General features: G+C 37.6%; 1 protein-coding gene across 7 annotated transcripts in view; it reads right to left on the reverse strand.

Moving 5' to 3' along the window:
- ZFYVE28 (zinc finger FYVE-type containing 28) overlaps window positions 1-16,598 on the reverse strand; it is a 153,015-nt gene that overhangs the window by 73,335 nt on the left and 63,082 nt on the right. For all 7 annotated transcript variants that reach the window (XM_032685145.1, XM_032685149.1, XM_032685147.1 and 4 more), the window contains exon 2: window positions 9,905-10,045. In XM_032685145.1, coding sequence (XP_032541036.1) covers window positions 9,905-10,045 — 141 coding nt within the window. The remainder of the gene's footprint in view (window positions 1-9,904; window positions 10,046-16,598) is intronic.

The raw sequence follows: 16,598 nt of genomic DNA on the forward strand, positions 1-16,598 counted from the left end.
TAATTTATTTTAGTCAAATTTGCAAAATCCCTATGGAGGACAATAGTGCAAAGGCTGCCACTGAGGCCAGAGGTTCGTACCAATGTGTGAAAATTGCAAATACTTTTAGATCCCAGTTATCACATCAATCAAAAGCAGATATGACTCTGCAAGCCTGCTAGAACTCATCCTTATTTATGTCTGCATCATACCTAAAAAAAAACACAAACAAAAAACCCACCCCCAAAAAAAAGACATTTCTCACAGTATCAGAGCAATTCTAAAGCAAAAATTACAAGAGCTTACATCAAGAAGGCCACTCAGCTCAGTGCCTCAGTTGCACAAATCAATTCAACAAGTTTTGCAGCATGGAGATGATCATCACTTAACACTTCTACATGAACTATTACACTGTTTTATTATGAGCACTATGTAAGTGGAAGAGTAACAACTTTAACAGTAGTTACAGATACTCCAGGGCAATTGAGAAATCAAGGAATACAAGTAACTGTTGCTTGGTATTTGTGTAAGTAATCTTCAGGCACAGAAACCTTGAGAACTCCAGTGAACTGAAAATGTGTTCTCAGGGCAAGAATTTATATTGTATGCATCGTATGGCAGTATCAAGAGCACTACATCTTTTTAATTAAATTCTGAAATACAGAACAAAGAGCAGTATCAGCATGTTAAGAAAGCAGTCGGCTTCATCTGCTTCGCAGTGCGAAGAACTGCGTACTTGGGGTTATACTGCTGTTGTCCAAAGTGTTGAAAAAATAGCACTAATGGAAATCCAGCACAAGAGAGCAGGTGATATAAGCAAAAAGGTAAGCTTTCTTAACCAACAGCACATTTTCTGAGTAATTCATTTCACACAAGTACATATTTTCCAAAGCCTTTAAAATGGGAACTTTTCATGTGTGCAAGTAGTGCAAAAGCAGGCAGGAGCAAAGGCTACCATCTGAAGCCTGCTCTCCAACATCAGTTGTCCTTATCACAAGCTGTTTTCATATCAATCATTTCAAACTTCTTTGAAGCAAAACCAGCTTGCTAATACACGTATACTTTCAAAAATGAATATTTTTTGTATTTACTGTCTTAAAGCCTGCATTATTTTTCACCAAGAACACTGTGCAGCAACGACCTAACACAAATTCTTTTCCAAAGTGTAAGATGGAGGCAGAAGACAGCCAGTGCATCTCAACACCCGAAAAGGAACTTGGGAGTTATGACTGAAGTATCTAAGTTTCTCCTTCTCTCTGTCTAATTATAAAGCTGCAATGACTGAACAAGCTACCCTAAAGGGTAACAATTTACTTTCTTGCCATCACCTTGAACTCCAGCCATTCAACTAGTAGTTTACTGTTAAATTATACACTAATAGTAACAATAGGGCAGTCTGAAATTATTCTATTCTCTCAAACTCCTAAATATTTTGTAATCCCTCCTTGTAATATGTAGAACTCCTAGTTGTGTCCAATGTTTAATATATGTAGATAAACATTTAAAGGTCTTCATCTAAAGGTGCAGCATGAGGAACCATCAAGAGGAGCTTGAAGCCTTGGCCCAGTCCCCGAGATATATCAACACTGGTATAAGCAAAATGTGGTGGAACAATTCCCATGACTGGTGTGCCATGATGGATGGTTACAGGAGGTCTCCAGGAGGGACAGGCAGGGCAGGTGAGGCAGGGGTGGTGTTGTATGTGATGGAGGGGCTGGAATGAACACAGCTTGCAGTTGGCAATGGCACGGTTGAGAGCCTCTGGGTAAGGATTAAGGGACAAACAAATGATGAGCTTGTTGTCCTGGGAGGATGTGAGAGGAGACCTCATTGTGGTCTACAGTTTCCTCATGAGAGGAAGTGGAGGGGCAGGCACTGATCTCTTCTCTGTGGTGACCAGGGATAGAACCAGAGAGAACAGCATGAAGTTGTGTCAGGAGAGGTTTAGGACAGATATTAGGGAAAGGTTCTTCATCTAGAGGATGGCTGGACACCGGAAAAGCTCCCCAGGGAAGTGGTCACAGCAACAAGCCTGTCAGAATTCAAGAAGTGTATGGACAATGCTCTCAGGCACATGGTGTGACTCTTGAGGGTGCGCTGTGGAGGGTCAGGAGTCGGTCTTTCTTCTATGATCCTTGTGGGTCCCCTCCAACTCAGGATATTCCATTCTATGATCCTATGATTTTGTTTATTGAAAACTTCCTTATAATGACCTGACACATGAGAAAACAATGTTGCACAGTACTCCACAAAATATTCTTCATAATAATCCATTATTATGAATTTAATTATTTCACATTAAAAAACAGCCTTCAACTTTCAAGTAGGGTAAGGTCACAATGAAAATTAAATTCCACTGCCAAGAACTGTCTTAAAAAAATTAATAACTTGCCTTCTTGTCTTCCTTATCATACTTCTCCAGCATTAACAAAAACTAAAAGGGAATTTCTTATATGATTAAGTGAAAACCTTCTAACAGAAGAAAACAGACTTAATCCCCAAGTAGAGAAACATCACCAAAAAAATAATTTGCACGTATTGTTAATCTTGCTAACATGGTGCTACCATGAGCATATGGAGGAAAGAAGGCAAACTGCAGCATATTTAAGTCATGAGACTACATAAACAATTTAGTGGTTGATACTAGAATTTATCCTTTGCAACAGCAAAAAAAAAAAAAATTAATTAAAATCTATCAAATCACGCTAGGGCAGAGCTGACAGCAATCCTCTGATGGCACTGCTGAAGAATGTGGAAGAACTATAAAGCTCCTGATAGTCAAACACGTCACATTACGTTTATTCCTACAGAGCTGGATCTGGTATAGTCTCATACTTCACAAATGCTGAGAAAAGTCAGGCTTAAAATGACCTGGCCTCAGTTGTCCTGATTTAGCCTTCAAATGCTCTGGGAATTACACCAGTGTGTCTCAGGTCCACCATGTCAATATTGAATCAAGGTACCAACATGTAAATTATTCTTAAAGTAAAAAGTATGATCTAGGGCAGGTAATCATGCATTAAGAAATGAAACATCTTATTTTTTAAAACAGAATTCTAGAAGACTTTAATACCACAGAAATCAAGAGCCTTCTATAGCTGGGTTCTCTCTCACAAAGAATAAAATGCTGTATTTGTTAATTTGAATAAAACTTGTGACCAAAAAAAAAATTACTGTTCTAATTGAAATACAGATAAAATATTAATTTTGCTCTCCTATTCTCACCTCATGTTTTATACGGATGATTACCTCATTTTCCACCAGAACTAGTGGTTTTCCATATAAGTTTGCATGCAATGAACGTGGTCATCCTGAGCAAACGGTACAGTTTAATCTCGCATCACATCCCTTTTAGTAACAACCTATGGCTTCCCCAGCATGCACCATTTAACATAATATAATCACATCCCTTTTTTTACTGATAAAAAATTAATTGTGTTTTGTATACAAAGATAACTTCCCTTTTCATTATTTAGCAACTTGTCAATCTAGCTTCAGTTTCACCCTTGTGCATTATTGATTACCACCTGTGTTGTCATTTCATGCTACATCAATTTTTATTTATTTTTAAATATATATAATAAAAAAATTCAAATGTCACACTGAAGAGCCTTTCCATTTCCCACTACAACATGCTCTATGACAGAATTCACTGCAGCTCAGTCATGGTTGTCCTCCACTGCTGGCATTTTGCAAACCCTACAACAATTTCAGTGTTGTATGTAGTGGTGTTGTGTTAAAAGTCTTGCTTCTTTGGGGTTAGGTTTCTGTGGGGGTTTTTGTTGTTGTTGGGTTTCGGTTTTTTAATTAAAAAAAAATAACGCACCATGTACATGGTGCAAGCTGAGGTAAAAGACAACTGGACTGCTTTCCCAGTATCAAGTTGAAATTGGTAACCACCTTCTAAAGTGACCCATTATCAAACATGATCACTGCTCCAACAAGCCACTAAAGAGTATCAGACAAAGAGTTTTTCCCCCTTCTAGACTTGTCTTATCCATCCATCTCCATCTTCCAAAAGCAAATAACATTTCTAAGCTTTTAAGATACACAAAAAGTGTATTTCAAAGATGAAGGGCATATATTTTCTTTTTACATTAAAACTTTGATTTTGATTGAACAAGGCTAAGTGCAAGGTCCTGCCCTGTGTTGAGGAAATCCTCAATATCAATATGGACTGGGCAATGAGTGGATTGAGACCAGTCCTGCAAAACAGGACCCGGAGGTAGGTGGATGAAAAACTGAAGGGCAAAGCTTTGTTTCATTGACATTCTTATCTCAACTTATTTCATACTGATGCTTTCAGTTGTCAAATTGAGCTTGGAGAAATTTGGAGAAAAGTCTGGTTGAAACAGCATTTTTTATAATATTCACCATGTATTTTATATTTTATATTGCTACAGAAATTGAGACAGACAAGGGACAACACAGCACAGATATGTGTAGCTTTCTCTAAGGGCTCCGACTCCTCAGCAACGTTTACTTGTGCTATGACAGAGAATGAGCTTCAGAATTATAGGTGTCTGCTTTCCACCACTACATGGAGGAATGACCTATACAAGAAGCAGTCCACTATATGCTACATTTTAAAGCCTAAGATTAAAGCAAACTGAAACTGCTAATAGCTGACTTGAAAATGGTGGGCTGCCAATTGCAGTAGTTCAAGAGGTGCTTTCCAAGCAGGCAAGTAACAGGAAAGGAGTGAAGTCAGTATAATATGCTACAAGTCAGTGCAATGTCCATCACTCCTACCAAGTGAGCCAGAAACACTCATGTTTCACAAATATTATAAATTCCTCATTTTACTATTCTGTGGTACAGTGCAATGGGCAGCACAGCCGGGAAAGTCTATGGTTTGCTTCAGGTCAGTGCCCTGATGGGGCAAATTCCTTCCCTGTGCACTGCAGCAGATCAAGTTACACATTGCTGAGATACAATCTGCAGGAATAATGTTGATAAAACCTTGCTGGGAACTGACTCATATGCTATTCTGAGACCTCACTACTGTACACAAAGAAGTAATTCCCAGCGTACTGAAGCAGCAAGTAAGTACTGTGATCCTGAAAACATTTTCACAATGCAAAGTACTTATGCTCAGGTTCATTACCTATAAAGTCCTAACAAATCTGAGTTAGAAACACAGGGTTTTGGTTTTTTTCTCTTTACTCTTAAACAAAACCAATCAAGTTCTGCAACACATAATAAACCTAACCCCATTTCGATAGCTGAGAAATTGTTTTAAACCAGTTTATCAGCTCAACTAACAAAATATTAATCAACGTGAAAACAGCAATGGCCAAAGCAAATTACTTTAGGCAATGATCACAAATGCATAAGTGAATTATTCAAAAGGGTACATGAAGCACCATCACTTTTTATGAAATTCAATACCATGTGATGTTGCAAGTAGCACAGAAAGGACACCTTATTATATCACTAATACAAAAATACTGCAATGATTTGTGTTGTAGGGAAAAAAACCCGTCAGATGAACCAGCACTGCATATTACTCGAGATGCACTAATGCAGAGATATTTTGCTTAAGGAAAACACGAAGTACTTTCCTTCTATTATCATCAATCAAGTTCAATAAACCAGTATGACATTCTACCTACCTTTTGTTCTTTTAAGAAAAAGTTACACAGCTTTTCATCATGCATCTTTGCACACTTTAGTTATTAATTTTACATGAAACCACTAGAGAAAGAAGTGTTTTATTCCGTTGAATAGGTATTAATTATACAATAAATGCAAGATACTGTATTGATAGATATGTTATGCTCTTACAATATTTTACCACTGACATACAAAAATCAAAGCAAAACCAGGGATATAATTTTTATAATAGGCTACTGTAACTGGAAAACAGTGTTACGTGACATTATTGTGAAAATGGAAAGTAAAGCTTTGAAAACCATTACCCTGATTCTTACTCATAGATACACGCTACACAGCATCCTGCTGTACAGTCAACCCACAGCATTTGAAATCCAAGTAGCAAGATCTTCAGAAATTCTGAAATATTAATTTAACTGTTAACACTGTGATTCTTATCAGCAAATGGTGCTAAGACAAAACAGTGTAAGACAGCTTTCAGAATTGCAAGTTTCTTTACTAAGGAAGTATCAACAGTCTTCAAGACTGAAGTTCTCTGCACATCCCATGGGAATACCACAGTGCACCATACCTTCAATTTGCCTTGACTAATACTGCCAGTTTTGTTAAGATAGAAAACATTAAATATGTCCACTATAAAGCACTACATTCTTTAGGCAGAGACATGTTTGTTTGTCTGAATCTGTTCACACACTATAATAAACTAGATCTTTAACACTACTATTGTAAGTTGAAGATAGAGGCAAAGTTATAAAACTTAGCTGTTGGGATACGGTTAAGATTCAGCATAATATCCAACATCTCTCCAAAAAGAATTCCAGTTTGTAAGACTTGTTGGTCTTTAAAAGAAAAAAAAAATCACACTAATTTAAAGACATTTCCTTTCTCTAGTTGATAAGATAAAATTTCATAATAATAAAATTTAATAATAATAATCACCATCGTCTGTTAATCCAGTAGACATTATGAGTAAATCACTCAAAAATAAGCAACCCAGGAACAGTGAATTTCAAAACCAGATGCAAAGACAGAAGGACATGGGATTTTAGAAGTCTTTGTCCCTAGAAAACATCAAAATCTGATGGAAATACTATGCCTCTCAACTTCATGGAGGTAAAAATTAGGAATGATCTGGAAAACCTAATAATACATGGAAAAACAAGGACGCAACAGGAAAAGAAGTAATACAAAGACTGGGAGTCTGGTTAACTATGTTTCGTGGTCACAAGACACTTCTCAGAAGCTTTCCTTGAAGAGTCAGAAGTGCACATCTCTAAATAAGAGGTCTCAGAATTGCCTGACTATTGTTGGAGACATCACAGAGTTATTGCACAATGCAGCTGCTACCCTACTTTCACATGCACAGCCTTCCACTACAACCATTCTGATCCCAGACCTGGTTGTTTGTTCTCTATTGTTCTCAAACTCCACCATACCTTAGGCTAAAACCAATTTGTCCTCCTATCATGCAATATTTGATTAGCAAATATTTACATTCCGAATCCTTATTAAGATACTGTTCCTTCTCTTATTTGGCATTTACAGGACAAATTCTTAAAAGAAAAAACCCCAAACCATTGCTTTTACACAAACTGCTACAAAATAGCATAAATCCTAATTAGCAAAGTTGTTTTGGACATGACATTTGACGATGATCTGACCTATTCTGCAGAACTTCGAAAATGACAAATTACAGAAATAGCTGCACGACAAAAAAAAAAAAAAATCTCCATCTTTTCTTTCAGATCTAGCAACAGATTGCTGTTACTAAAACAATCTGTTTGACAAATGAAAAGAAATTACCAGACATCAGAAGGTAATAAGAGTCACAAGGTGGTGAGTCACTATAGAGCAAGTCAAGCGAACTGACCAAGATGCTCTCAGCCTGCATTTCTCGCAGTCCTACAGGTGAAACATTCAGAGAAGCTACTTTTTGAACAGAACAGCTCCTCAGGTCTGTCTATCCTATGAGAAACAAATCAGAAAGCCTGTGCACCTGCAGAGAAACAGGGAATCAACTGTCATCGTCAGGGATAAAACAACCAACAAGGAGACTGTCTTGCATGATGATATTTTTCATCTACCCTTATTATCAGAAAAGAAAACCTTTCCTGAAAAAGCCAGTCTGGAAAGAATTTGACAAGAAAGTTTGTGGAATGTCCATTACTGGAGATTTCTAAGAACAGGTCAGACAAATATTTGGGAAGGGTGATTTACACAGAGCTGACCCATCACACAGAGGACTCAAGTCAATGACCTTTCAAGGTCACTCTCACTCGTACGTTTTTCCCTCCAAGTCACTGCATTTTGACTCTTACTAAACTTATGGCTTCCAGTTCGGTAAACCCTTAAACTCCACATTTTTCTCTAGGGACAGTACAGTAGGAACCTGTGAAGATATTCAAAGTTGACAGAAGTATTAAAATTGTTTCTGACATAACAATACATTGACTGTCAACTCTTTCTCTGTAAGTGTTCTTCAAAAAGTTGCACTTTTAAAATTTAGTTTTCCTGCAAGCAAGCACACAGCACCTGACTATTTTCCTTTTTAACAGGCTCAGTTAACTTAATGTGAACATTTCCTACAAATGATCAGGGCACTTATCTTGAAACTCATCTTAATATGATTAGTGATGAAATTTTTCCACATAATGAAGTTTGGTACATTTTATTAGTAATAACAGGAAGAAATTCTAGTAAGGGTGAATCAAAATACATTCTTTACACTTGACTGCACAATTTTTAACTTGGTGGAGATGTTAATGAATCTTTATTACTATGGTCTTTCCACTTAAAATTGTCCTGAGGTGACTGCAAGAGTTTACTTTTTGTGCAGAAAACCTCTTATCACCTGACCATGGTACACTCTGTACTTGAACCTACTTTGGTTTAAAGGGGTTTTCTTGGGTGTGACTGGGAGAGAAAATATCGAAGCATTCGTGCAAATGCTAATGTACTACAAAAGTAGTTTCTACTTCTAAAAATCAGAATTTTATTACTGAAAATCTTGATGCAGAATGGCATAGAGTGTGACAGGAGAAGTTATATTTTCTCAACAGTTTTTCAATTTCTGAATACTTTTTCTTAGTAAATGGTCATAGTTTAACCTGGCAGGCAGCTGAACACCACACAGTCCTTTATCACTCCCCTCGCCCCAAGAGAATGGGGGAAAGAATTGATAAAAAAAAAGATAAAATTCATGGGTTGAGATAAAGGCAGTTTAACAGGATAGAAGAAGAAATTATAATAAACAAAACAAGGGATACACAATGCCATTGTTCACCACCTGCTGACCGATGCCCACACAATTCCTGTGCAGCAGCCCCCAGTCAGCTTTCCCCCTAAGTTTACACACTGAGCATGGTGCCATATGGTCTGGGATACCCCTCTGGCCACTTGGGGTCAGCTGTCCTGGCTGTGTCCCCTCACAAATTTTTGTGCCCCCCCCCCCACCTACACACTGGCAAGGCAGTATGAGAAGCTGAAGAGTCCCTGACCACTGCTTAGCAACAACTAAAACATCAGCGAGTTACCAACACTATTCTCACCCTTAATTCAAAACACAGCTACTGGGAAGAAAATTAACTCTATCCCAGCCAAAACAGGGACATAATTTCATGGTTTTGTGATTCGATTTATTTCGAGAGTTAGATTTGGTTGAATTGGTCTTTGCACTCTCTGGTTCTTCTCCCTTCAAGTCTGGCTCGAAGCATAGCCATATTTCAGTAAGTGGCCTCAGGAATCTTTTTTTAGGTATTATACAATGGAAACTTTGAGACAGATTGATACTTTTGTATTACTTTACAGATAAAACCCCTCTTTTGCTTGGTTTCTTGGTAGCTTCTCTCATCTTCAATACTATCTACATGAAGCAGAGAACATTCTTTCCAAAATAACAGAAAATCTATCAGCTGTCTTAATGTTGTTCATTTATTAATGGAAAACTATCAGATTCATGAGATATGAAACCTGAGCAGCTACAAATGACATGGTTATTTTTTGTTGTTTGAAATTTTGAAATACTTCTCATGTCCTAGTAAGCCCTGTATACTTATTTTATATAAAGGAAATGAAGTTTTTATTGTGTGTTCTTATTCAAGGAAAGCATCAACACTCTTAAATGAGATGTAATAAGTTTAATTTATGGACAGTGTTTTCAAAAACATACCCTTTAAAGTAAGGACAGGCACGTATCTGCCAAAGGTTCCTTTCGGAAGTTCATTTATTAAAAATTAATATGATAGGTAATAGTGTACATTAGATGCACATACAAATGTTAATGAAATCAGGAAGGTGCCATTTTGATTACCTGACAAGAGCGAAACTGGTTGACCAGCAGTGTACATCTCTGTGGGTCTTTTCTTCCATCCAAACTGTCCAGTTCAGCTGCTACTTGATTTAGTTCCTCATCAGCATAGTAGAACTGAGCAAGGAGTTGCGGGTCTGTTCTCTGTATTGGAGACATAGACAATATTACATTATTTTTGCAAAAAACCCCATGCACTTCAGCTGGTTGTATTTATTGTGATTTTTTTTAACATTTAAGCCATATTGTGGCAACATGGAAAAGAATGATCTTGAGATATTTACCCACACTTTGAAATTTTTTCTACCTCAAAGAAAAAAAAAGTTTCATGTAACAAACCTGGGACATTACTCAACCCCTGGTAATCTCCAAAACCAGCCTGGCATTCTCACTACTTGTGGCATAATTATCTGGAGGAGTAAACAACTGAATCACAAGTTTTGTTTATTAAACAAAAGTAGATTTCAGTTGCTTTCCAAGTAAAAACAAAGCAATCACTCCCTCCCAAATCTGCCAAAAAATGGAATAATCTCTCAAACAATGTGGTAACCTTGACAGCATGATGAACAGTGCTACCTGGTCAGAATCCCCACTCAGAGGATCACAAGAATGAAGCCACAGAAGGGAAAGGTACTGAATCTACCAGGGCCAATTAGATGTCAAGACTTCACAAAACAAATAATAATATGACTAAACAAGGCATTACAGAGAGAAAACTATGCCGCAAGTCTTTCAAGTGGCAAAGAACAGAATTATCAAAACGGATTTTTGGCCACACTAAGACAAAACAGAAATTATAACAGAAAGAACAGAAGAATAAAGGAATGCCTCCTCAAAAATATTGAGAAATATTAATAATAATGGTTTACACCACAGAAGGATTTTTAAATACTAACAGCTAGCAATTCTGATGCTTATGAAAGTTTTAATCAAAATATTTAAAAAATAAGGGATTAGTGTGTGTGAAAGCAGGAGATAAGAATTTTGACTGTTCAAAGAGAGTAGAGATACAAGTGGGAGGAGAGAGGGAGTAGCTTTTTGTAGATGTCACCAACTTGGTGAAAGATTCACGGGCTGCGATAAACACAACCTCTTATTATTCTAAAGAAGTAGTCAGTATGACATACACAAGATTTGTGGGACATGTGTACAAAATGAAAACAGTTTTTAATCACAGTGTAAGAAACATTACGCTAACTGTAGACTGGGAATTAGAATTCGTTGTCTCTAGATGAAAGAAAAAAATGCCTGATACAACAGAAAACAAATAGCTGTAAAGTATCTGAAATTGATTCTTAATGCACTGAAGAATGAAACAGTTAAAAAATGCTTTTAAGAAAGACTAGCCTAGGCATAGAAACAGTAAAAACAAAGGCCAAGCTGCATGAAAACAATTCATAGCACCTCAAATATTGGGAAAAAAATAACATAGGTAAGAACTTCCCGGTAAAGAAAACTGATGGGTAAAGTCAAAACATTGATTTTATAAGCTAAAGAAACAGAAAAAGCATAGAAATTAGCAAGAAGCATCACATTTTAAGTGACAACTAGTGAAGATGAAGAAGATAAGCATATTAGAGCACAACATGTACCAACAGAAACAAGTGCAATACGGTGAAGAAATTAGTCAACAGCAAACCAGAAGATAATATCACTTGAAAAGACATCAGCACCAAGTGCAACAAATGGCAAAGGACAATAAAACTGAGGGTAAAATGACGATGTATATGCTGTGAACCATAATCCTTCCAATCTGAAGTACAATACATTGTTAACCTCCATATTTTAGTCTCTAGAATACAGACCCCCACAGAGGATTCCTTTCAGGCATTCATAGTACATGAGTACTTAAACCTGCACAGCTATTTAGTCCCTGAAAAGGACCTTTTGAAGAGCACAGTAAATATCCTCCACACTTGACAGGATCAAGGGGTTAATCAATGCAAGCATTTTACTGCCGTAGGACTCATGGAAAAGGTTTAGTCTTACAAGTGATGCTACATATGGCCTCAGAGTTATGAGTTGAATTGGTTCTCAGTCAGCGATTTAATGAGACAACAACAATCCTCCCTGACAACAGAGGCACCCATTCCTGCTCCTATATGCCTTACTTGTATGTGAATGTAGAGAATTTACACCTTTAACACTGTTGTGAGCCATCACACTGCCTAGCAGCTTCCTACAGCACTACTTTACACCCCCTAAATTCTGAGGCAAGTCAGAAATGAAACATCTTTTCAGGCAGCTGAAATGTAGTAATGAAAGTGGTAGTTTTTTTTTTTTTATTTTGTTCTTTAATTGGCAACTGTCTATAAAATAGAGAGCCTTTTCACTCAAGCTTCTTCCTCTTAATCTGTTCACCATTGTCTTTTATTAAGCAGCTTCAGTACCGTAAGTACAAGCTGTCAAAAATCTACAGTCTTGAAAAATGTCTTCACTATAGCCTTGGTGTAAAGGTGCCCAGGGAGAAGGATAAAGCTTGTGATATATGGTCAGGGAAACAAACAAAATTCAAAATGAATGATAATAACAGGGAGAGTCTATAGCTGAATTACTAAATTTAATGTTGTTTACTTCTGTATTTATAAAGTCAGGCATTAATGCCTAAAGTATTTCTTTAAACATTCCCTGCCCAATTATTTTTATTATTTCTGAATTTTACATTTTCCTTCAGCATTTATCCACAACCATTAAAACCTTCCATACAAGGTTATTAATCAAAGATGCAGGATTTTGTGTGTGGAATTGTGGCAAAGCATGACTGCTGATTTATAAGCACCTAAATTGCACTGCAGAAGCAAAATAAGGCAATTTATTAAGACTAGTCTCAAGCAAAACAAGTAAGCCTGAGATACTTAGCTCCCACGTGGCTGATTTTTTCAATTGGAGAAACAGAAGTTTTAATTGAGTTCTCTCAACTGTGTTATGTTTGGTGTGGATTAGTAGCGTGATCTTTGATTAATTGTGTCAATCATACGTGGTCCCTGGCAAGCTGAAACTGTGCAACTCTAAATCTCTTCAGAGGGGGTCATTTAAAGCAAAAACCACAACTTCATAAATTCAATTTAATCCAATTGGTAGCAGAAAATAGGAGATACAGGAGCCATGTTCCATGCCAATTTCTACTTTCAGCTTATGCAAAATATAGTTCAACTAATTTCATCCAAATTCCTTACTATTCTTTGACAGAATAGGAATTAGCAATTCTCATCCATAGTTGCTCAAATTAATAGACATAATTTGAAAGCACCTACCAGAGAACTGACCACTTAACTGGGTAGTTTGTTTCAGGAAATAATCACATTAAACATCGAATTAACGCATCTAATTTCTTGTTTTGCTTTGCTGGACTGTAACTTCTACACACTGCTCATTCTGCCTTTTTCGACTACCACATCGAGTATCTGCACTACCTTTTATTTGCCTATTTCTGTGTCCACTGACTGCCCCTTTAAACATATCAAAACTGTAGGTTGCACATACGGCTTTGGGATTTTGGGGGAGAATTTTTGTTGGGTTGTGTGGAAGTTTTTCTTATGCGGTGGTATTGTTGTCTGTTATCATCCCAACACCCTCCTGAGTTTGAGCTATAAATGCACCCTGCATTTCTTCTAACACCTCTTTATATTCTGTATCTAACATTCAAAGGGATTCAGCCCAACCCGTGGCCCAGGTTATCCCGTGTATCTCTACTGCCAGCACAGAATTTACCACACCACTGGAGAATATTCCCCACAGATTTGAAAGCATCACTTTGTATGTGGGTCATAACTTACTCTCCCCATTCGTACCATCGACTATCACTCCAGTCAGTACAAAGACAGGAATCACCAACCCATAATAACTAAAGAAAAAACCAACCAAGCAACCAAAATAATAACACACTTAGCCATCTCATATAATACATCTTTTTTTTTCATTACTGATCACTCCCTGAATATGTATTTTAATGATTTTTACATTTTATTAAGTACCACTCACTAGGTCAGATACCGAAATCAGAAGATGTCTGCCTGCCATCCACAAGGTCTGTATAAAACTGTCCCAAGAAAAAGTTGTATTAACTATTGAACTGGTTACATTCTGGCTTTGCCCATGGAGTTCTATCAATGAACAGTGACTAGGATTAGGTTAGTTCAATTTGTTGCATAATGAATCCTGATCTGATTTTTCAAATAGGACTGAAAGAAAATGTTAAGAAGAAAACATCTTTAAATTAAGAGACCTGTTAGATACAGGTTATTAGAAAAACAACAGGTTTATAAAGTTCTTTATTGCATGTTATCAGAAGAAAAGATGCTATTTCACATCTTGTAAACAAGCCGGTAGACCAAAACCAGAAATTGTCACTAAAAAAAGTGACAACTAACTGGGAGAGGAAGAATTCTAGCACAGACTTCCCAACATAGGACAAAGACCAAAAATATACTACCAATGAGAAGCCAGGGTGCTGACAGAACAATCTCAAACCACAGAGTAATTCTGGAATTTAACAATCACCTGGAAAAATCACATTTCCAGAAACAATGGTGGTTCTAAAGGAGATTTCCTCCTTTTGAAACAAAATCACAAGCACCTTTTGCATGATTTTTCACAGCGGTTTTCAAATATCAATACGCCTCTTTTTGAGGAACGTAAAATGTGCGTCATCTTATAAATGTAACTGATAGCAGCCCATAATTTGAACATTAAAGGCAACATTTCCCCCAGGTTTCTGTGATCCTTTGTACCGAAGTAGAAATATTGTACAGGCTTTTTCTTCTACTGAGATCCCAGTGGGAATGGAGCCACCACCACCACCACAAAACAAAAACATGATCATCCTAAATAAGCCAAAGAACAGAGTTAAGCAATAGAACCATGTAGATGAGCGAGATCGTAGCCAGTGATAGCACTATCTTCTGATGCATGTCAGTTGTCCTCTGGAAAATAATAGTCATCATTTTTGCATTGCTGATCTAAAGGTTTCAGAAAAATAGCTAACCCCCAACCCTGTTTGAAATAAAATCCATGGACCCTGGATGAAAGGCTCCAGGTCTCCCTTTGTTCACTGGCACTTTTCCAGCACTAAGCATTTTTGTCTCTCCCACACGCTCAGAAACCCTGACTTGATCACCATGGAAAGAAACTATACAGAAAAGCATTAATTATATGCCTTTGCTGATGGTAAATTCAGATTGCTTTTTGACAAGGGAACAAAGTAAACCCACATCCACTGGGTAACTTTTCAAGTAGTACTTGGTAAAAGGTGCACTTTACGCAAATACATGTATTTTATTACACGTTCTATGAAATGCCTTCACAATCACGGGACAATATTTGGTGACAGCCCACGTGCAATATTTTTAACTGCTGCAGGGCCACATGACACAACCTTTAACCCTTCAGGTTAAATTGCCTGCTCACCCATTTCTATTCTGCTACAGCTCTAACAGCTGAAAAGTTTTAGAGAAAGGCCATCACATTCACATCAGTGGAACTGTCTTGCATCTACGCAGCTTCCCTTATTCTCCCTTTGGTAAGGGAAAGGTGTTTTTAGAAGCCTGGACAGTAAGGAGTTAATGCACTGCTATGTCTCAAACACCGATGACCACTCAAATGGTCAAGAATAGAACAGGATGCACCTGGAAATGGGGGCTGTACAAAGGTAGGGCAGCACCTTTCTGGAGCCAGTTTTCCTGTTTAGGTCCATGGAGACCACACAAAATACAGTGCAAGAGCACAAGTGGGGTCAAGGAGTGGGCAAGACCAACCAAGAGGGGGTTCAAGGTCACCAAGAACCCCAAAGCACCTCCTGATTCTTTTTGGGAACTCTCCATCAGAAATATGTGCATGCCTCATAGCACTGCACCAGATACAAAGAATCCCCTCCCTTGCGAGGGATCCAGGCACTCCCACGCCAACTTTAATGTATATAACCCGATGAACTTGTTATTTCACAGGCCCCGCTCCAAGAGATGAAGACTGCGATCGCCACTACAGCAAAACAGCAAGGATCAAGTCACATCAATGGATTCATGGGTGGTGATACCTTTCCTCTCCACTACCTAATTTTATCCTTTCCTTCTCTCTTTTCCTTCCATGTTTTCTTCATGGTATTTTTATACTTTTATAGAAAAGAACCAAAGTGCCCACATACCTCCTTTCCGCTGCAATTAAACTGTTTTAAAATAAGTCTGCCTCATACATGCCCTGGTAATTCAGTGTCGTTTTACTCTAATTCACCCAAGGGTTTCATTAACAGCAATCTCAGTTACCCTGCCTCAGAGGTGGGTTGTAACAGTTGTGTTAGTGTCTCTATTACTGAAGGCCCGGTTGTTCTCAGTCTAAATCTGTTGCCTACTATATTTTCGGGGAAAGTAAAGAAGCACAGGATCAACCTCAAAATTTCCATTCCCTAAAATAAGTGCTGGCATTATCAGACAGTCCCAAATATGAACAACTACTGCACAACACAGAAATCAGGAAAGAGACTTCCCAAGTGGAAGCACATCCCCCTTAGGATGGGAATTCAGAAAAGCTATAGGTTAGGAACTTGCTTCTACTCTGCGGTGTACAGAGAACGCTGCTTCTGTTTTGAAAAACAAGTCATTGTACAAGTTGACAACGTGCTCTGTGCACAAGGCAGACTTAGGTCCTCAAGCAATTTAAATAAAACCGCTGATGAGGCAACTCAGTGTTTTTAAAGCTTACAAAT

Source organism: Chiroxiphia lanceolata, chromosome 4 (assembly GCF_009829145.1).
Source record: "Chiroxiphia lanceolata isolate bChiLan1 chromosome 4, bChiLan1.pri, whole genome shotgun sequence".
NCBI classification, from domain to species: Eukaryota; Metazoa; Chordata; class Aves; order Passeriformes; family Pipridae; genus Chiroxiphia; species Chiroxiphia lanceolata.